The sequence below is a fragment of the Triticum urartu genome, chromosome 5A (assembly GCF_056163025.1).
Source record: "Triticum urartu cultivar PI428250 chromosome 5A, HENAU_Tu73, whole genome shotgun sequence".
NCBI classification, from domain to species: Eukaryota; Viridiplantae; Streptophyta; class Magnoliopsida; order Poales; family Poaceae; genus Triticum; species Triticum urartu.
In genome coordinates, this window is record NC_141877.1 from 263,480,915 (window position 1) to 263,498,156 (window position 17,242).

At 43.7% G+C, this 17,242-nt stretch overlaps 1 protein-coding gene across 1 annotated transcript; it reads right to left on the reverse strand.

The window, feature by feature from the left end:
* Positions 1-14,779: 14,779 nt before the first annotated feature.
* LOC147970992 (uncharacterized) lies at positions 14,780-15,139 on the reverse strand. Its single transcript, XM_087523769.1, has one exon. It carries the CDS (start codon positions 15,137-15,139, stop codon positions 14,780-14,782), a length of 360 nt encoding a protein of 119 aa, XP_087379895.1.
* Positions 15,140-17,242: the final 2,103 nt, after the last annotated feature.

Sequence of the window (17,242 nt, forward strand, 5' to 3'; positions counted from 1 at the left end):
CTCTACCATCGAGATTGGTGTTTGCATTGAGCATAGACATGATTGGATTATGTCTATCGCAATACGGTTATTCATTTAAGGAGAATAATGGTTACTCAAATTATTTATACAATACCTTCAATGGTCTTGCACCTAAAATGAATGGTTTATTGAATCTCGATCGTAGTGATACACATGTTCATGCCAAAAGATATAAGATAGTAATGATAGTACCACATACTTGTGGCACTGCAATTTAGTCACAATGGTATAAAACGCATGAAGAAGCTCCATGTTGATGGATCTTTGGACTCGCTTGATTTTGAATCACTTGAGATATGCAAATCATACCACATGAGCAAGATGACTGAAAGGCCTCGTTTTCAATAAGATGGAACAAGAAAGCAACTTGTTGGAAGTAATACATCTTGATGTGTGTAGTCCAATGAGTGCTGAGGCGTGTAGTGGATATCGTTATGTTCTTACTTCACAGACGATTTGAGTAGATGTTGAGTATATTTACTTGATGAATCACGAGTCTGAATTATTGAAAGGTTCAAGTAATTTCAGGGTGAAGTTGAAAGATCGCCGTGACAAGAGGATAAAATATCTATGATATGATCATAGAGATGAATATCTGAATTACGAGTTTGGCACGGAATTAAGACATTGTGGAAATTGTTTCACAACTAATACAGCCTGAAACACCATAGTGTGATGGTGTGTCCGGACATCATAACTGCACCCTATTGGATATGATGCATACTATGATGTCTCTTATCGAATTACCACGATAGTTTATGGGTTAGGCATTAGAGACAACCACATTCACTTTAAATAGGGCACCATGTAATTCTGATGAGATGACACCGTATGAACTATGGTTTAGAGAAACCTAAGCTGTCATTTCTTAAAAGTCTGGGGCTGCGACGCTTATGTGGAAAAGTTTCAGGCTGATAAGCTCGAACCCAAAGTGGATAAATGCATCTTCATAGAGTACCCAAAATAGTTGGGTATACCTCCTATCTCAGATCCGAAAGCAATAGGGATTGTTTCTAGAATCGGGTCCTTTCTCGAGTAAAAGTTTCTCTCGAAAGAATTGAGTGGGAGATGGTGGAGACTTGATGAGGTTATTGAACCGTCACTTCAACCAGTGTATAGGAGGGCACAGGGAGTTGTTCCTGTGGCACCTACACCAATTGAAGTGGAAGCTTATGATAGTGATCATGAAACTTCGGATCAAGTCACTACCAAACCTCGTAGGACGACAAGGATGCATACTACTTCAGAGTGGTACGTAATCCTGTCTTGGAAGTCATGTTGCTAGACAACAATGAACCTACGAGCTATGGAGAAGCGATGGTGGGCCCGGATTCCAAAAATTGGCTCAAGGCCATAAAATCCGAGAGAGGATCCATGTATGAAAACAAAGTGTAGATTTTGGAAGAACTACTTGATGGTCGTGAGGCTGTTAGGTACATGTGGATTTTAAGAAGAAGACGGACGTGGACGGTAATGTCATCGTCTATGAAGCTCGACTTGTGGCGAAGAGTTTTTCACAAGTTCAACCAGTTGACTATGATGAGATTTTCTCACCCGTAGCGATGCTTAAGTCCGTCGGAATCATGTTAGCATAAGTTGCATTTATGAAATCTGGCAGATGGATGTCAAAAACAAGTTTCCTTACCAGTTTTAGTAAGGAAAGGTTGTATGTGATAAAATCAGAAAGGTTTTGTCGATCCTAAGGGTGCTAAAAGGTATGCTAGCTCCAGCGATCCTTCCATGGACTAGAGCAAGCATCTTGGAGTCGGAATATATACTTTGATGGAGTAATCAAAGTTTATGGGTTTATGCAAAGTTTGTTAGAAACTTGTATTTACAATAAAGTGAGTGGGAGCACTACAATATTTCTGATAAGTATGTGTCGATGACATATTGTTGATCCGAAATGATGTAGAATTTCTGGAAAGCATATAGGGTTATTTGAAAGGTGTTTTTCAATGGAAAACCTGGATTAAGCTACTTGAACATTGAGCATCAAGATCTATAAGGATAGATAAAAACACTTAATGGTACTTTCAAATGAGCACATACCTTGACATGATCTTGAAGGTGTTCAAGATGGATCAGCCAAAGAAGGAGTTCTTGCCTGAGTTGTAAGGTATGAAGTTAAGACTTAAAGCTCGACCACGGCAGAAGAAAGAGGAAGGACGAAGGTCGTCCCCTATGCTTTTGTCATAGGCTCTATACGGTATGCCATGCTGAGTATAGCACCTGATGTGTGCCTTGCCACATGTCTGGCAAGAGGGTACAAAGGTGATCTAGGAGTAGATCACCAGATAGCGGTCAAAATTATCCTTAGAGGAATAAGGATATGTTTCTCGGTTATGGAGGTGATAAAGAGTTTGACGTAAAGAGTTACGTCGATGAAAGCTTAACACCTATCCGGATAGCTCTGAGTAGAGATACCGGATACGTATAATGGAGCAAAAATTTAGAATAGCTCCAAGTAGAACCGTTATTTGAAATGGCTCCAAATATAGCGTAGTAGCTGCATCTACAAGATGACATAAGGATTTGCGAAGTACATACGGATCTGAATGTTGCAGACCCATTGACTAAAACCTCTCTCACAAGCATAACATGATCAAACCAGAACTCTTTGGGTGTTAGTCACATGGGGATGTGACCTTGAGTGTTAATCACATAGCGATGTGAACTGGATTATTGACTCTAGTGCAAGTGGGAGACTGTTGGAAATATGCCCTAGAGGCAATAATAAATTAGTTATTATCATATTTCCTTGTTCATGATAATCGTTTATTATCCATGCTAGAATTGTATTGATAGGAAACTCAGATACATGTGTGGATACATAGACAACACCATGTCCCTAGTAAACCTCTAGTTGACTAGCTCGTTGATCAATAGATGGTTACGGTTTCCTGGCCATGGACATTGGATGTCATTGATAATGGGTTCACATCATTAGGAGAATGAGGTGATGGACAAGACCCAATCCTAAGCCTAGCACAAAGATCGTGTAGTTCGTATGCTAAAGCTTTTCTAATGTCAAGTATCATTTCCTTAGACCATGAGATTGTGCAACTCCCGGATACCGTAGGAATGCTTTGGGTGTGCCAAACGTCACAATGTAACTGGGTGGCTATAAAGGTACACTACGGGTATCTCCAAAAGTGTCTGTTGGGTTGGCACGAATCGAGACTGGGATTTGTCACTCCGTGTGATGGAGAGGTATCTCTGGGCCCACTCGGTAGGACATCATCATATGCGCAATGTGACCAAGGAGTTGATCACGGGATGATGTGTTACGGAACGAGTAAAGAGACTTGCCGGTAACGAGATTGAACAAGGTATCGGATACCGATGATCGAATCTCGGGCAAGTACAATACTGCTAGACAAAGGGAATTGAATACGGGATTGATTGAATCCTCGACATCGTGGTTCATCCGATGAGATCATCGTGGAACATGTGGGAGACAACATAGGTATCCAGATCCTGCTGTTGGTTATTGGCCGGAGAGTTTTCTCGGCCATGTCTGCATGTCTCCCGAACCCGTAGGGCCTACACACTTAAGGTTCGATGACGCTAGGGTTATAGGGAAAGTATGTACGCGGTTACCGAATGTTGTTCGGAGTCCCAGATGAGATCCAGGACGTCACAAGGAGTTCCAGAATGGTCTAGAGGTAAAGATTGATATATAGGAAGTATGGTTTTGGCCATCGGAAGTGTTTCGGGCATCACCGGTAGTGTACCGGGACCACCGGAGGGGTCCGGGGGTCCACCGGGAGGGGCCACCAGCCCCGGAGGCTTTCGTGGGCCATAAGTGGGAAGGGACCATCCCCTATGTGGGCTGGGGCGCCTCCCACCAAGGCCCAAGGAGTCCTCAAGAGGAGAGGGGCCAAACCCTAGGCGCAGATGGGCCCTAAGGCCCACCCTAGGTGCGCCCCCCTCTCTCTCCCCCTTGGTCGCCTCCCAGATGGGATCTGGGGGCTGCCGCCACCCCTAGGGAGGGAACCCTAGGTGGGGCGCAGCCCCTCCCCTCCCCCTATATATACTTGAGGTTTGGGGCTGCCCAACACATGTGATTTGCTCTCCCTGTTGGCGCAGCCCTACCCCTCTCCCTCCTCGTCTCTCGTAGTGCTTGGCGAAGCCCTGCTGGAGTCCCGCGCTCCTCCACCACCACCACGCCATCGTGCTGCTGCTGGATGGAGTCTTCCCCAACCTCTCCTTCTCCCCTTGCTGGATCAAGGCGTAGGAGACTTCACCGGGCTGTACGTGTGTTGAACACGGAGGTGCCGTCCGTTCGGCACTAGGATCATCGGTGATTTGGATCACGGCGAGTACGACTCCATCAACCCCATTCACTTGAATGCTTCCGCTTAGCGATCTACAAGGGTATGTAGATGCACTCTCCTTCCCTCGTTGCTAGATTACTCCATAGATAGATCTTGGTGTTGCGTAGAAAATTTTGACTTTCTGCTACGTTCCCCAACAGTGGCATCATGAGCTAGGTCTATGCGTAGTTTCTATGCACGAGTAGAACACAAAGTAGTTGTGGGCGTCGATTTTGTCAATTTACTTGCCGTTACTAGTCTTATCTTGATTCGGCGGCATTGTGGGATGAAGCGGCCCGGACCAACCTTACACGTACGCTTACGTGAGACCGGTTCCACCGACTGACATGCACTAGTTGCATAAGGTGGCTGGCGGGTGTCTGTCTCTCCCACTTTAGTCGGATCGGATTCGATGAACAGGGCCCTTATGAAGGGTAAATGGAAATTGGCAATTCACGTTGTGGTTTTGGCGTAGGTAAGAAACGTTCTTGCTAGCAACCTATAGCAGCCACGTAAAAACTTGCAACAACAATTAGAGGACGTCTAACTTGTTTTTGAGCAAGTGTTTTGTGATGTGATATGGCCAAAGGATGTGATGAATGATATATGTGATGTATGAGATGATCATGTTCTTGTAATAGGAATCATGACTTGCATGTCGATGAGTATGACAACCGGCAGGAGCCATAGGAGTTGTCTTGATTTATTTATGACCTGCGTGTCAACATAAACGTCATGTAATTACTTTACTTTATTGCTAACCGTTAGCTGTAGTAGTAGAAGTAATAGTTGGTGAGACAACTTCATGAAGACACGATGATGGAGATCATGGTGTCATGCCGGTGACGATGATGATCATGGAGCCCCGAAGATGGAGATCAAAAGGAGCAAAATGATATTGGCCATATCATGTCACTTTTTGATTGCATCTGATGTTTATCATGCTTTTTGCATCTTATTTGCTTAGAACGGCGATAGTAAATAAGATGATCCCTCATTAAAATTTCAAGAAAGTGTTCCCCCTAACTGTGCACCGTTGCAAAAGTTCGTCGTTTTGAAGCACCACGTGATGATCGGGTGTGATAGATTCTAACGTTCACATACAACGGGTGTAAGACAGATGTACACACGCGAAACACTTAGGTTGACTTGACGAGCCTAGCATGTACAGACATGGCCTCGGAACACAAGAGACCGAATGGTCGAGCATGAGTCATATGGTATATACGATCAACATGAAGATGTTCACCGATGATGACTAGTCCGTCTCACGTGATGATCGGACACGGCCTAGTTGACTCGGATCATGTAATCACTTAGATGACTAGAGGGATGTCTATCTAAGTGGGAGTTCATAAGATGAACTTAATTATCATGAACAAAGTCAAAAGGTCTTCGCAAATTATGTCGTAGCTCGCGCTTCAGTTCTACTGTTTAGATACGTTCCTAGAGAAAATTTAGTTGAAAGTTGATAGTAGCAATTATGCGGACTAGGTCCGTAAACTGAGAATTGTCCTCATTGCTTCATAGATGGCTTATGTCCTTAATGCACCGCTCAGTGTGCTGAACCTCGAACGTTGTCTGTGGATGTTGCGAACATCTGACATACACGTTTTGATAACTACGTGATAGTTCAGTTAAACGGTTTAGAGTTGAGGCACCGAAGACGTTTTGAAACATCGCGAAGCATATGCGATGTTTCGAGGGCTGAAATTGGGATTTCAGGCTCGTGCCCACGTCAAGAGGTACAAGACCTCCGACGATTTTCTTAGCCTGCAAACTAAGGGAGAAAAGCTCAATTATTGAGCTTGTGCTCAGATTGTCTGAGTACAACAATCATTTGAATCGAGTAGGAGTTGATCTTCCAGATGAGATAGTGATGTTTCTCCGAAGTCATTACCACCAAGCTGCTAGAGCTTCGCGATGAACTATAATATATCAGGGACATATATGATGATCCTTGAGATATTCGCGATGTTTGACAACACAAAAGTAGAAATCAAGAAGGAGCATCAATTGTTGATGGTTGGTGGAACCACTAGTTTCAAGAAGGGCAAGGGCAAGAAGGGATACTTCATGAAACGGCAAATCAACTGCTGCTCTAGTGAAGAAACCCAAGGTTGAACCCAAACCCGAGACTAGGTGCTTCTGTAGTAAGGGGAACAGCCACTGGAGCAGAATTACCCTAGATACTTGGTAGATGAGAGGGCTGGCAAGGTCGATGGAAGTATATTGGATATACATTGTGTTAATGTGTACTTTACTAGTACTCCTAGCAGCACCATGGTATTAGATACCGGTTTGGTTGCTAAGTGTTAGTAACTCAAAATAAAAGGCTGCGGAGTAAACGGAGACTAGCTAAAGGTGAGCTGGCGATATGTGTTGGAAGTTTTTCCCAAGCTTGATGTGATCAAGCATCGCACGCTCCCTCTACCATCGAGATTGGTGTTTGCGTTGAGCATAGACATGATTGGATTATGTCTATCGCAATACGGTTATTCATTTAAGGAGAATAATGGTTACTCTGTTTATTTGAATAATACCTTCAATGGTCTTGCACCTAAAATGAATGGTTTATTGAATCTCGATCGTAGTGATACACATGTTCATGCCAAAAGATATAAGATAGTAATGATAGTACCACATACTTGTGGCACTGCAATTTAGTCACAATGGTATAAAACGCATGAAGAAGCTCCATGTTGATGGATCTTTGGACTCGCTTGATTTTGAATCACTTGAGACATGCAAATCATACCACATGAGCAAGATGACTGAAAGGCCTCGTTTTCAGTAAGATGGAATAAGAAAGCAACTTGTTGGAAGTAATACATCTTGATGTGTGTAGTCCAATGAGTGCTGAGGCGTGTAGTGGATATCATTATGTTCTTACTTCACAGATGATTTGAGTAGATGTTGAGTATATTTACTTGATGTATCACGAGTCTGAATTATTGAAAGGTTCAAGTAATTTCAGGGTGAAGTTGAAAGATCGTCGTGACAAGAGGATAAAATATCTATGATATGATCATAGAGATGAATATCTGAATTACGAGTTTGGCACAAAATTAAGACATCCAAGGTGCAGCCCCTCCCCTCCCCAACACCTCTTCTCCTCCGCAAGAGCTTGGCGAAGCCCTGCCGGAGAACTGCCACTCCATCACCACCACGTCGTCGTGCTGCTGTTGGACTCTCTTACTTAACCTCTCCTTCCTCCTTGCTGGATCAAGGCGTGGGAGACGTCTCCGTTCCATATGTGTGTTGAACGCGGAGGTGCCGTCCATTCGGCGCTAGGATCATCGGTGATTTGGATCACGACGAGTATGACTCCATCAACCCCGTTCACTTGAACGCTTCCGCTTAGCGATCTACAAGGGTATGTAGATGCACTCTCCTTCCCTCGTTGCTAGATTACTCCATAGATAGATCTTGGTGTTGCGTAGAAAATTTTGAATTTCTGCTACGTTCCCCAACATCTACAAAGCTCGAATTGTCGCAAAATGTTTTCAAAAAGTTCAAGGTGTTGACTATGATGAGATTTTCTCACTCGTATCGATGCTTAAGTTTGTCCGAATCATGTTAGCAATTGCCGCATTTTATGATTATGAAATTTGGCAAATGGATGTAAAGACTACATTCCTGAATGGATTTCTGGAAGAAGAGTTTTATATGATGCAAATTGAAGGTTTTGTCGATCCTAAAGGTGCTAAAAAGTGAGCAAGCTCCAGCAATCCATCAATGGACTGGTGCAAGCATCTCGGAGTTGGAATAAACGTTTTGATAGTGTGATCAAAGCATATGGTTTTATACAGACTTGCTGCGAAGCCTGTATTTACAAGAAAGTGAGTGGGAGCACTACAACATTTCTAATAAGTATATGTGAATGACATATTGTTGATCAGAAATAATGTAGAATTTTTTGGAAAGCATAAAGGAGTGTTTGAAAAGAGTTTTTCAAAGAAAGACATCGGTGAAGCTACTTACATATTGAGCATCAAGATCTATAGAGATAGATCAAGACGCTTGATAAGTTTTTTCAATGAGTACATACCTTAACAAGATTTTGAAGTAGTTCAAAATGGAACAGTCAAAGAAAGAGTTCTTACCTGTGTTACAAGGTGTGAAATTGAGTAAGACTCAAAGCCCGACCACGGCAGAAGATAGAAAGAGAATTAAAGTCATTCTCTATGCCTCAGCCATAGTTTCTATAAAGTATGCTATGCTGTGTACCAGATCTATTGTATACCCTACACTGGGTTTAACAAGGGAGTACAATAGTGATCTAGGAGTAGATCACTGGACAGCGGTCAAAATTATCCTTAGTGGAATAAGGATATGTTTCTCAATTATGGAGGTGACAAAAGGTTCGTCGTAAAGGGTTATGTCGATGCAAATTTTGACACTGATCCAGATGACTCTAAGTCTCAATCTGGATACATTTTGAAAGTGGGAGCAATTGGCTAGAGTAGCTCCGTGCAGAGCATTGTTGACATAAAAATTTGCAAAATACATACGGATCTGAATGTGGCAGACTCATAGACTAAATTTCCCTCACAAGCAAAACATGATCACACCATAGTACTCTTTGGGAGTTAATCACATAGAGATGTGAACTAGATTATTGACTCTAGTAAACCCTTTGGGTGTTGGTCACATGACGATGTGAACTATAGGTGTTAATCACATGGTGATGTGAACTATTGGTGTTAAATCACATGGCGATGTGAACTAGATTATTGACTCTGGTGCAAGTAGGAGATTGAAGGAAATATGCCCTAGAGGCAATAATAAAGTTATTATTTATTTCCTTATTTCATGATAAATGTTTATTATTCATGCTAGAATTGTATTAACCAGAAATGTAATACATGTGTGAATACATAGACAAACGTAGTGTCACTAGTATGCCTCTACTTGACTAGCTCGTTAATCGAAGATTGTTAAGTTTCCTGACCATAGACATGAGTTGTCATTTGATTAACGAGATCACATCATTAGGAGAATGATGTGATTGACTTGACCCATTCCGTTAGCTTAGCACTTGATCGTTTAGTATGTTGCTATTACTTTCTTCATGACTTATACATGTTCCTATGACTATGAGATTATGCAACTCCCGTTTTACCGGAGGAACACTTTGTGTGCTACCAAACGTCACAACATAACTGGGTGATTATAAAGGTGCTCTACAGGTGTTTCCGAAGGTACTTGTTGAGTTGGCGTATTTCAAGATTAGGATTTGTCACTCCGATTGTCGGAGAGGTATCTCTGGGCCCACTCGGTAATGCACATCACTATAAGCCTTGCAAGCATGGTAACTAATGAGTTAGTTGCTGGATGATGTATTGCGGAACGAGTAAAGAGACTTGTCGGTAACGAGATTGAACTAGGTATTGAGATACCGATGATTGAATCTCGGGTAAGTAACATACTGATGACAAAGGGAACAACGTATGTTGTTATGCGGTTCGACCGATAAAGATCTTCGTAGAATATGTAGGAGCCAATATGGGCATCCAGGTTCCGCTATTGGTTATTGACCAAAGAAATGTCTCAGTCATGTCTACATAGTTCTCGAACCCATAGGGTCCGCACGCTTAACGTTTGTTGACGATATAATATTTATGATTTATGTATGTTGGTAACCGAATGTTGTTCGGAGTTCCGGATAAGATCACAGACATGACGAGGAACTCCGGAATGGTCCGGAGATAAAGTTTGATATATGGGATAATAGTGTTTGGTCTCCAGAAGGGTTCCGGAATTCACCGGAAGGGGTTCCAGATCTTTCCCGAAATGTTTGGGTACGAGAACACTTTATTTGGGCCAAAGGGAAAGCCCACAAGGTTTTTGGAAAGCGCAAAAGGAAGTTTTGCGGAGTCCAGGGGCCAGACACCAGGGTCCCTGGCGTCTGGGTCCAGACGCCGGGAACCCTGGCGTCTGGCCCTAGAGTCCGAGAAGGACTCTTACCTTTCGGGTGAAACCAACTTTGTGGAGGCTTTTACTCCAAGTTTTGACCCCAAGGCTCAACATATAAATAGAGGGGTAGTGCTAGCACCCAAGACACATCAAGAAACACCAAGCCGTGTGCCGGCTACCCCGTCCCCTCTAGTTTATCCTCCGTCATGGTTTTCGTAGTGCTTAGGCGAAGCCCTGCGGAGATTGTTCTTCACCAACACCGCCACCACGCCGTTGTGCTGCCGGAACTCATCTACTACTTCGCCCCTCTTGCTGGATCGAGAAGGCGAAGATGTCATCGAGATGAACGTGTGCTGAACGCGGAGGTGCCGTATGTTCGGTACTTGATCGGGACGGATCGTGAAGGTGTACGACTACATCAACTGTGTTGATAAACGCTTTCGCTTACGGTCTACGAGGGTACGTAGACAACACTCTCCCCTCTCGTTGCTATGCATCACCATGATCCTGCGTGTGCATAGGATTTTTTTTTTGAAATTACTATGTTCCCCAACATAAAGATGGTGATATTAGAGTCATTCTAGTGAGTAATTGTGAATTTGAGAAATACTTGTGTTAAAGTTCGTGATTCCCGTAGCATGCACGTATGGTGAACCGTTATGTGATGAAGTCGGAGCATGATTTATTTATTGATTGTCTTCCTTATGAGTGGTGGTCGGGGATGAGCGATGGTCTTTTCCTACCAATCTATACCCCTAGGATAGTATTTTGTTTCAATAACTAATAGATTTTTGCAATAAGTATGTGATTTCTTTATGACTAATGTTGAGTCCATGGATTATTCGCACTCTCACCCTTCCACCATTGCTAGCCTCTCTAGTGCCGCGCAACTTTCACCGATGCCATACACCCACCATATACCTTCCTCGAAACAGCCACCATACCCACCTATAATGGCATTTCCATAGCCATTTCGAGATATATTGCCATGCAACTTTCCACAGTTCCATTTATTATGACATGTTTCATCATTGTCATATTACTTTGCATGATCATGTAGTTGACATCGTATTTTTGGCAAAGCCACCTTTATAAGTCTTTCATACATGTCACTCTTGATTCATTGCACATACCGGTACACCGTCGGAGGCCTTCATATAGAGTCATATTTTGTTCTAAGTGTCGATTGTAATTCTTGAGTTGTAAGTAAATAGAAGTGTGCTGATCTTCATTATTAGAGCATTGTCCCATGTGAGGAAAAGGATGATGGAGACTATGATTACCCCACAAGTCGGTATGAGACTCCGGACGAAAAATAATAATAATAAGAGGACAAAAAATGAGAGAAGGCCCACTAAAAAGAGAGAAAAGAGAAAAGGAACAATGTTACTATCCTTTTACCACACTTGTGCTTCAAAGTAGCAGCATGATCTTCATGATAGAGAGTCTCCTATGTTGTCACTTTCATATACTAGTGGTAATTTTTCATTGTAGAACTTGGCTTGTATATTCCAATGATGGGCTTCCTAAAAATTAACCTAGGTCTTCGTGAGCAAGCGAGTTGGATGCACACCCACTTAGTTTATTTTTGAGCTTTCATAAACTTATAGCTCTAGTGCATCCATTGCATGGCAATCCCTACTCACTCACATTGATATCTATTGATGGGCATCTCCATAGCCCGTTAATACGCCTAGTTGATGTGACAATATCTCCTTCTTCTTTTTGTCTTCTTCACAACCACCTTCTATTCCACCTAAAGTGCTATGTCCATGGCTCACGCTCATGTATTGCATGAAAGTTGATAAAGTTTGAGAACACCAAAAGTATGAAACAATTGCTTGGCTTGTCATCGGGGTTGTGCATGATTTGAATATTTTGTGTGATGAAGATGGAGCATAGCCAACTATATGATTTTGTAGGGATAAGCTTTCTTTGGCCATGTTATTATGAGAAGATATAATTGCCTTGTTAGTATGATTGAAGTATTGTTGTTTTTATGTCAATATTAAACTTTTGTTTTGAATCTAACGGATCTGAACATTCATGCCACAATAAAGAAAATTACACGGATAAATATGTTAGGTAGCATTCCACATCAAAAATTTTGTTTTTATCATTTACCTACTCGAGGACGAGTAGGAATTAAGCTTGGGGATGCTTGATACGTCTCCAATGTATCTATAATTTTTTATTGTTCCATGCTATTATATTATCTATTTTGTATGTTTTATATGCATTAATATGCTATTTTATATTATTTTTGGGACTAACCTATTAACATAGAGCCTAGTGCCAGTTCATGTTTTTTCCTTGTTTTTGAGTTTCGCGGAAAAGGAATACCAAACGGAGTCCAAACAGAATGAAACCTTCACGATGATTTTTCTTGGACTAGAAGCAAACCAGGAGACTTGGAGATGAAGTCGGAGGAGCCACGAGGTGGCCACAAGGACGGAGGGCACGCCCAGGGGGGTAGGGCGTGCCCCCTACGCTTGTGCCCCCCCCCCCCGTGCACCTCCTGACCTAATTCTTTCGCCTATATATTCCCAAATATCCCCAAACCACTAGAGGCATCCATGAAAACACTTTTCCACTGCTGCAACCTTCTGTACCTGTGAGATCCCATCTAGGGACCTTTTCCGGCACCCTGCCGGATGGGGATTTGATCATGGAGGGCTTCTACATCAACTTTGCTGCCCTTCCGATGAAGCGTCAGTAGTTTACCTCAGACCTTCGGGTCCACAGCTAGTAGCTAGATGGCTTCTTCTCTCTCTTTGATTCTCAATACCATGTTCTCCTCGATGTTCTTGGAGATCTATTCGATGTAATACTTTTTTGCGGTGTGTTTGCCGAGATCCGATGGATTGTGGATTTATGATCAACTTATCTATGAATATTATTTGAATCTTCTCTGAATTCTTTTATGCATGATTTGATATCTTTGTAATTCTCTTCGAACTATCCATTTGGTTTGGCCAACTAGATTGGTTTTTCTTGCAATGGGAGAAGTGCTTAGCTTTGGGTTCAATCTTGAAGTGTCCGTTGCCAGTGATAGTAGGGGCAGCAAGGCACGTATTGTATTGTTGCCATCGAGGATAAAAAGATGGGGTTTTTGTCATATTGCTTGCATTAATTCCTCTACATCATGTCATCTTACTTAATGCGTTACTCTGTTCTTCATGAACTTAATACTCTAGATTGAGGCAGGAGTCGGTCGTTGTGTGGAGTAATAGTAGTAGATGCAGAATCGTTTCGGTCTACTTGACACGGATGTGATGCCTATATTCATGATCATTACCTTAGATATCATCGTAACTTTGCGCTTTTCTATCAATTGCTCGGCAGTAATTTGTTCACCCACCGTATTATTTTCTATCACGAGAGAAGCCTCTAGTGAAACCTATGGCCCCCGGGTCTATTTTCCATCATATAAGTTTCTATTTTCCATCATATAAGTTTCCGATCTAGAATATTAGTTTTTGATTTACTATTTTTGCAATCTTTTACTTTCCGATCTGTAAACCTAAAATACCAAAAATATTTACTTTATTGTTTATCTATCTCTATCAGTTCTCACCTTTGCGAGTAACCATGAAGGGAATGAAAACCCCTTTGTCGCATTGGGTGCAAGTTGTTTGATTGTTTGTGCAGGTATTCAGTGATTTGTGCGTTGTCTCCTACTGGATTGATACCTTGGTTCTCAAACTGAGGGAAATACTTATCTCTACTTTGTTGCATCACCCTTTCCTCTTCAAGGGAAAAACCAACACAAGCTCAAGAAGTAGCAGTCATCCATAGGCCCAGAGGACTGACGGTAGCTCGGTCACCCAGGCCCCTGTCGCATGAGTTAGGTCATGCATGAGGCAAGGTTTCAATCCTTGGAGGATGAGCCCATTCGCTCGCTCGGCTTACCCATTCGACTGTTGGTGCACCACAAAGGCGTAATCAAACCGAGTACCTTGGGTGTAGCAAAACTCACGGAATTCGTCCGAGTCGAAGTTAGACCCTTTGTCGGTGATGATGCTATGATGGACTCTGAATATGAAGATTATCTCTTTGATGAACTAAATGGCAGTGGCCGAGTCCAGCTTCTTTATTGGCCTGGCCTCAATTCACTTGGTGAACTTGTCCACTACCACCAACAGGTGTGTGAAACCACTCGCTCTAGTCCGAAGAGGGCCAACCATGTCGAGTCCCCAGATGGCGAACGACCAAGTGAGGGGAATTGTCTTTAGAGCGGACGCCGGCTTGTGCAACTAATTCGCGTAAAACTAGCGCCTAACGCATTGATCCACTATATCTCGGGCAGCCTCATTGGCTCGGGGCCAATAGAACCCGGGTCTGAATGCTTTGGCAACCAGGGTCCGAGAGGATGCATGGTGTCCACATGTTCCCGAGTGAATCTCTTGAAGAATTTGTTGCCCTTCCTCTGGTGATACGCATCGCTGAGTGACTCCGGCTGTGCTCTTCTTCTACAACTGATCTCCCATGACGATGAAGGCCTTAGATTGACAGACAATCTAACGAGCTTCATCTTCATCTTCTGGGAGCTCCTGCCGGAGCAGGTATGCTAGGTATGGTTCAGTCCACTCAGGAGTGATAACAAGAATCTCTTGGACCAGGTCAATTACCGCAGGGATGTCTACTTTAGTCGGATTGGAAGGACCGACTGGTTGTGGGGGCTCTTCCACAAAATGATCTTCCTTGATTGTGGGCGAGTGCAGGTATTCCAGGAACACATTCTTGGGTACTATCTTCCGGGTTGAACCCATCTTGGCCAAATCATCAGCTGCTTGGTTCTTGAGGCGTGGCACATGACGTAGTTCCAGCCCTTCAAAGTGCTTCTCCAGTTTTCTGACGATGTTATAGTAGCCAGTCATTGCCGGACTGCGGATACCCCCACTCTTTCATGACTTGGTTGACCACTAGATCCGAGTCGCCATAGACCATCATTCGACGAATTCCCAGAGAAATTGCCGTTCACAACCCATACACGAGAGGTTTGTATTTGGCTTCGTTGTTGGAGGAGTCGAAGTGAATCTGAAGCACATAACTGAGTCGGTCACCTTTAGGAGACACCAAGACCACTCCGGCCCTGGAGCCATGGAGCATCTTGGAGCCATCGAAGAACATCATCTAGTGTTTGGGAGCACTCAGGATGGGTTGCTCTTGCTCAATCCACCTGGCAAGGAAATCTACCAGGGCTTGTGACTTGATGGCTTTCTTGGTTTCAAACTTGATGTCCAACGGAAAGAGCTCGATGGCCCACTTAGCCACTCGGCCAGTGGCATCTCTGTTGTTCATGATCTGAGACAAAGGGGAGTCACTTATCACCGTGACTGAGTGTTCTTGAAAGTAATGTGCCACCTTCTTTGCAGTTAGGTATATTCCATATACTAGCTTCTGATAATGCAGATACCTTTGCTTGGAAGGAGTCAAGACTTTGGATATGTAGTAGACTGGTCGTTGAAGCTTGAAGGTTTTGCCTTGTTCTTCCTGTTCCATAGTGAGAACCGTGCTAACGACTCGGCCGTGGCCGCAATGTAAAGGAGCAAAGGCTCTTTGCTACTCAGAGCAGCTAGCATCAGCTGGGTGGAAAGCAGGGCTTTAAGCTCCCGGAACGCAGCCTGTGCTTCGGGAGTCCACTTGAACATGTCAGACTTCTTCATCAATAGGTAAAGGGGCAAGGCCTTTTCACTAAGTCTTGAGATGAATCTTCTCAGGGCTGCCAGGCAGCCTGTGAGGCACTGTATGTCGTGGAGACGCTCTGGTTGCTTCTTCGGATGACGGCCCCGATCTTCTCGGGATTGGCATCGATCCCACATTCGGAAACGAGGAAACCGAGTAATTTTCCTACAGGTAGGCCAAATGTACACTTAACTGGGTTGAGCTTGATCCCAAAAGTGCGCAAATTAATGAAGGTCTCGGCGAGGTCGGTCAGGAGGTCGGAACCTTTCCTAGACTTGACCATGATGTCATCCATGTAAGCCTCCACGTTCTGACCGATCTGTTTCCGTAGGCACTTCTGAATCATACGCTGAAATGTGGCCCCAGCTTTTTCCAACCCAAATGGCATAGTGATATAGCAAATAGCAAAAATACCCGAATGGGGTGATGAACGCTATTTTTATTTCATCAGGACCATACATTCGGAACTGGTGGTGCCTGGAGTATGCATCCAAAAATGACAACTGCTCACACCCAACAGTAGAATCTACTATTTGATCTATGCGAGGGAGAGGGAAATGATCTTTCGGGAAAGCCTGATTAATGTGCTTAAAATCGATAGACATTCGAAGAGAGTTATTTTTCTTTGGCACCATGACAACGTTGGCGACCTACTTGGAGTGGTACACCTCTCGGACGAATTCGGCGGCCAAGAGTAGCGCTATCTCCTTGCCAATCGCCTTGCACTTCTCAGTGGAATATCGTCGAAGGTGCTCTTTGATAGGCTTCATCATCGAGTCGACACGAAGTCTGTGCTCGGCCAGCTCCCTGGGAACACCCGGCATGTTAGAAGGTTTCCATGCGACGATGTCCTAGGTCTCACGGAGGAACTGGACGAGCTCGCTTCCTATTTGTTGTCAAGGGTGGTGGAGATGTTGGTCCGGGCAGCGCTTGGGTCCTCAGGACGGATGTGCACCGGCTTCATGTCCCCTGCCGACTGGAAAGAGGACTCCACAGTCGGCTTCTTGGACTTCAACAACTTGCTCGAATCAACCGCCTTCTTGTATTCATCCAACTCGGCCATTGTCATCTACTCATCAGTGATTTGGGAGCCCTTCTGAAGACACTCTTCGGCCAGCTTCTGATTTCCTGTGATGGTGATCACGCCTTTTGGCCCTGGCATCTTAAGCTTAAGATACACATAACATGGACGGGCCATGAAATGCGCGTAGGCAGGCCTACCTAGTATGGCGTGGTAAGCAATCCAGAATTCTACCGCTTCAAAAGTCAGCCGCTCCTTTCATAAGTTCTTCTCC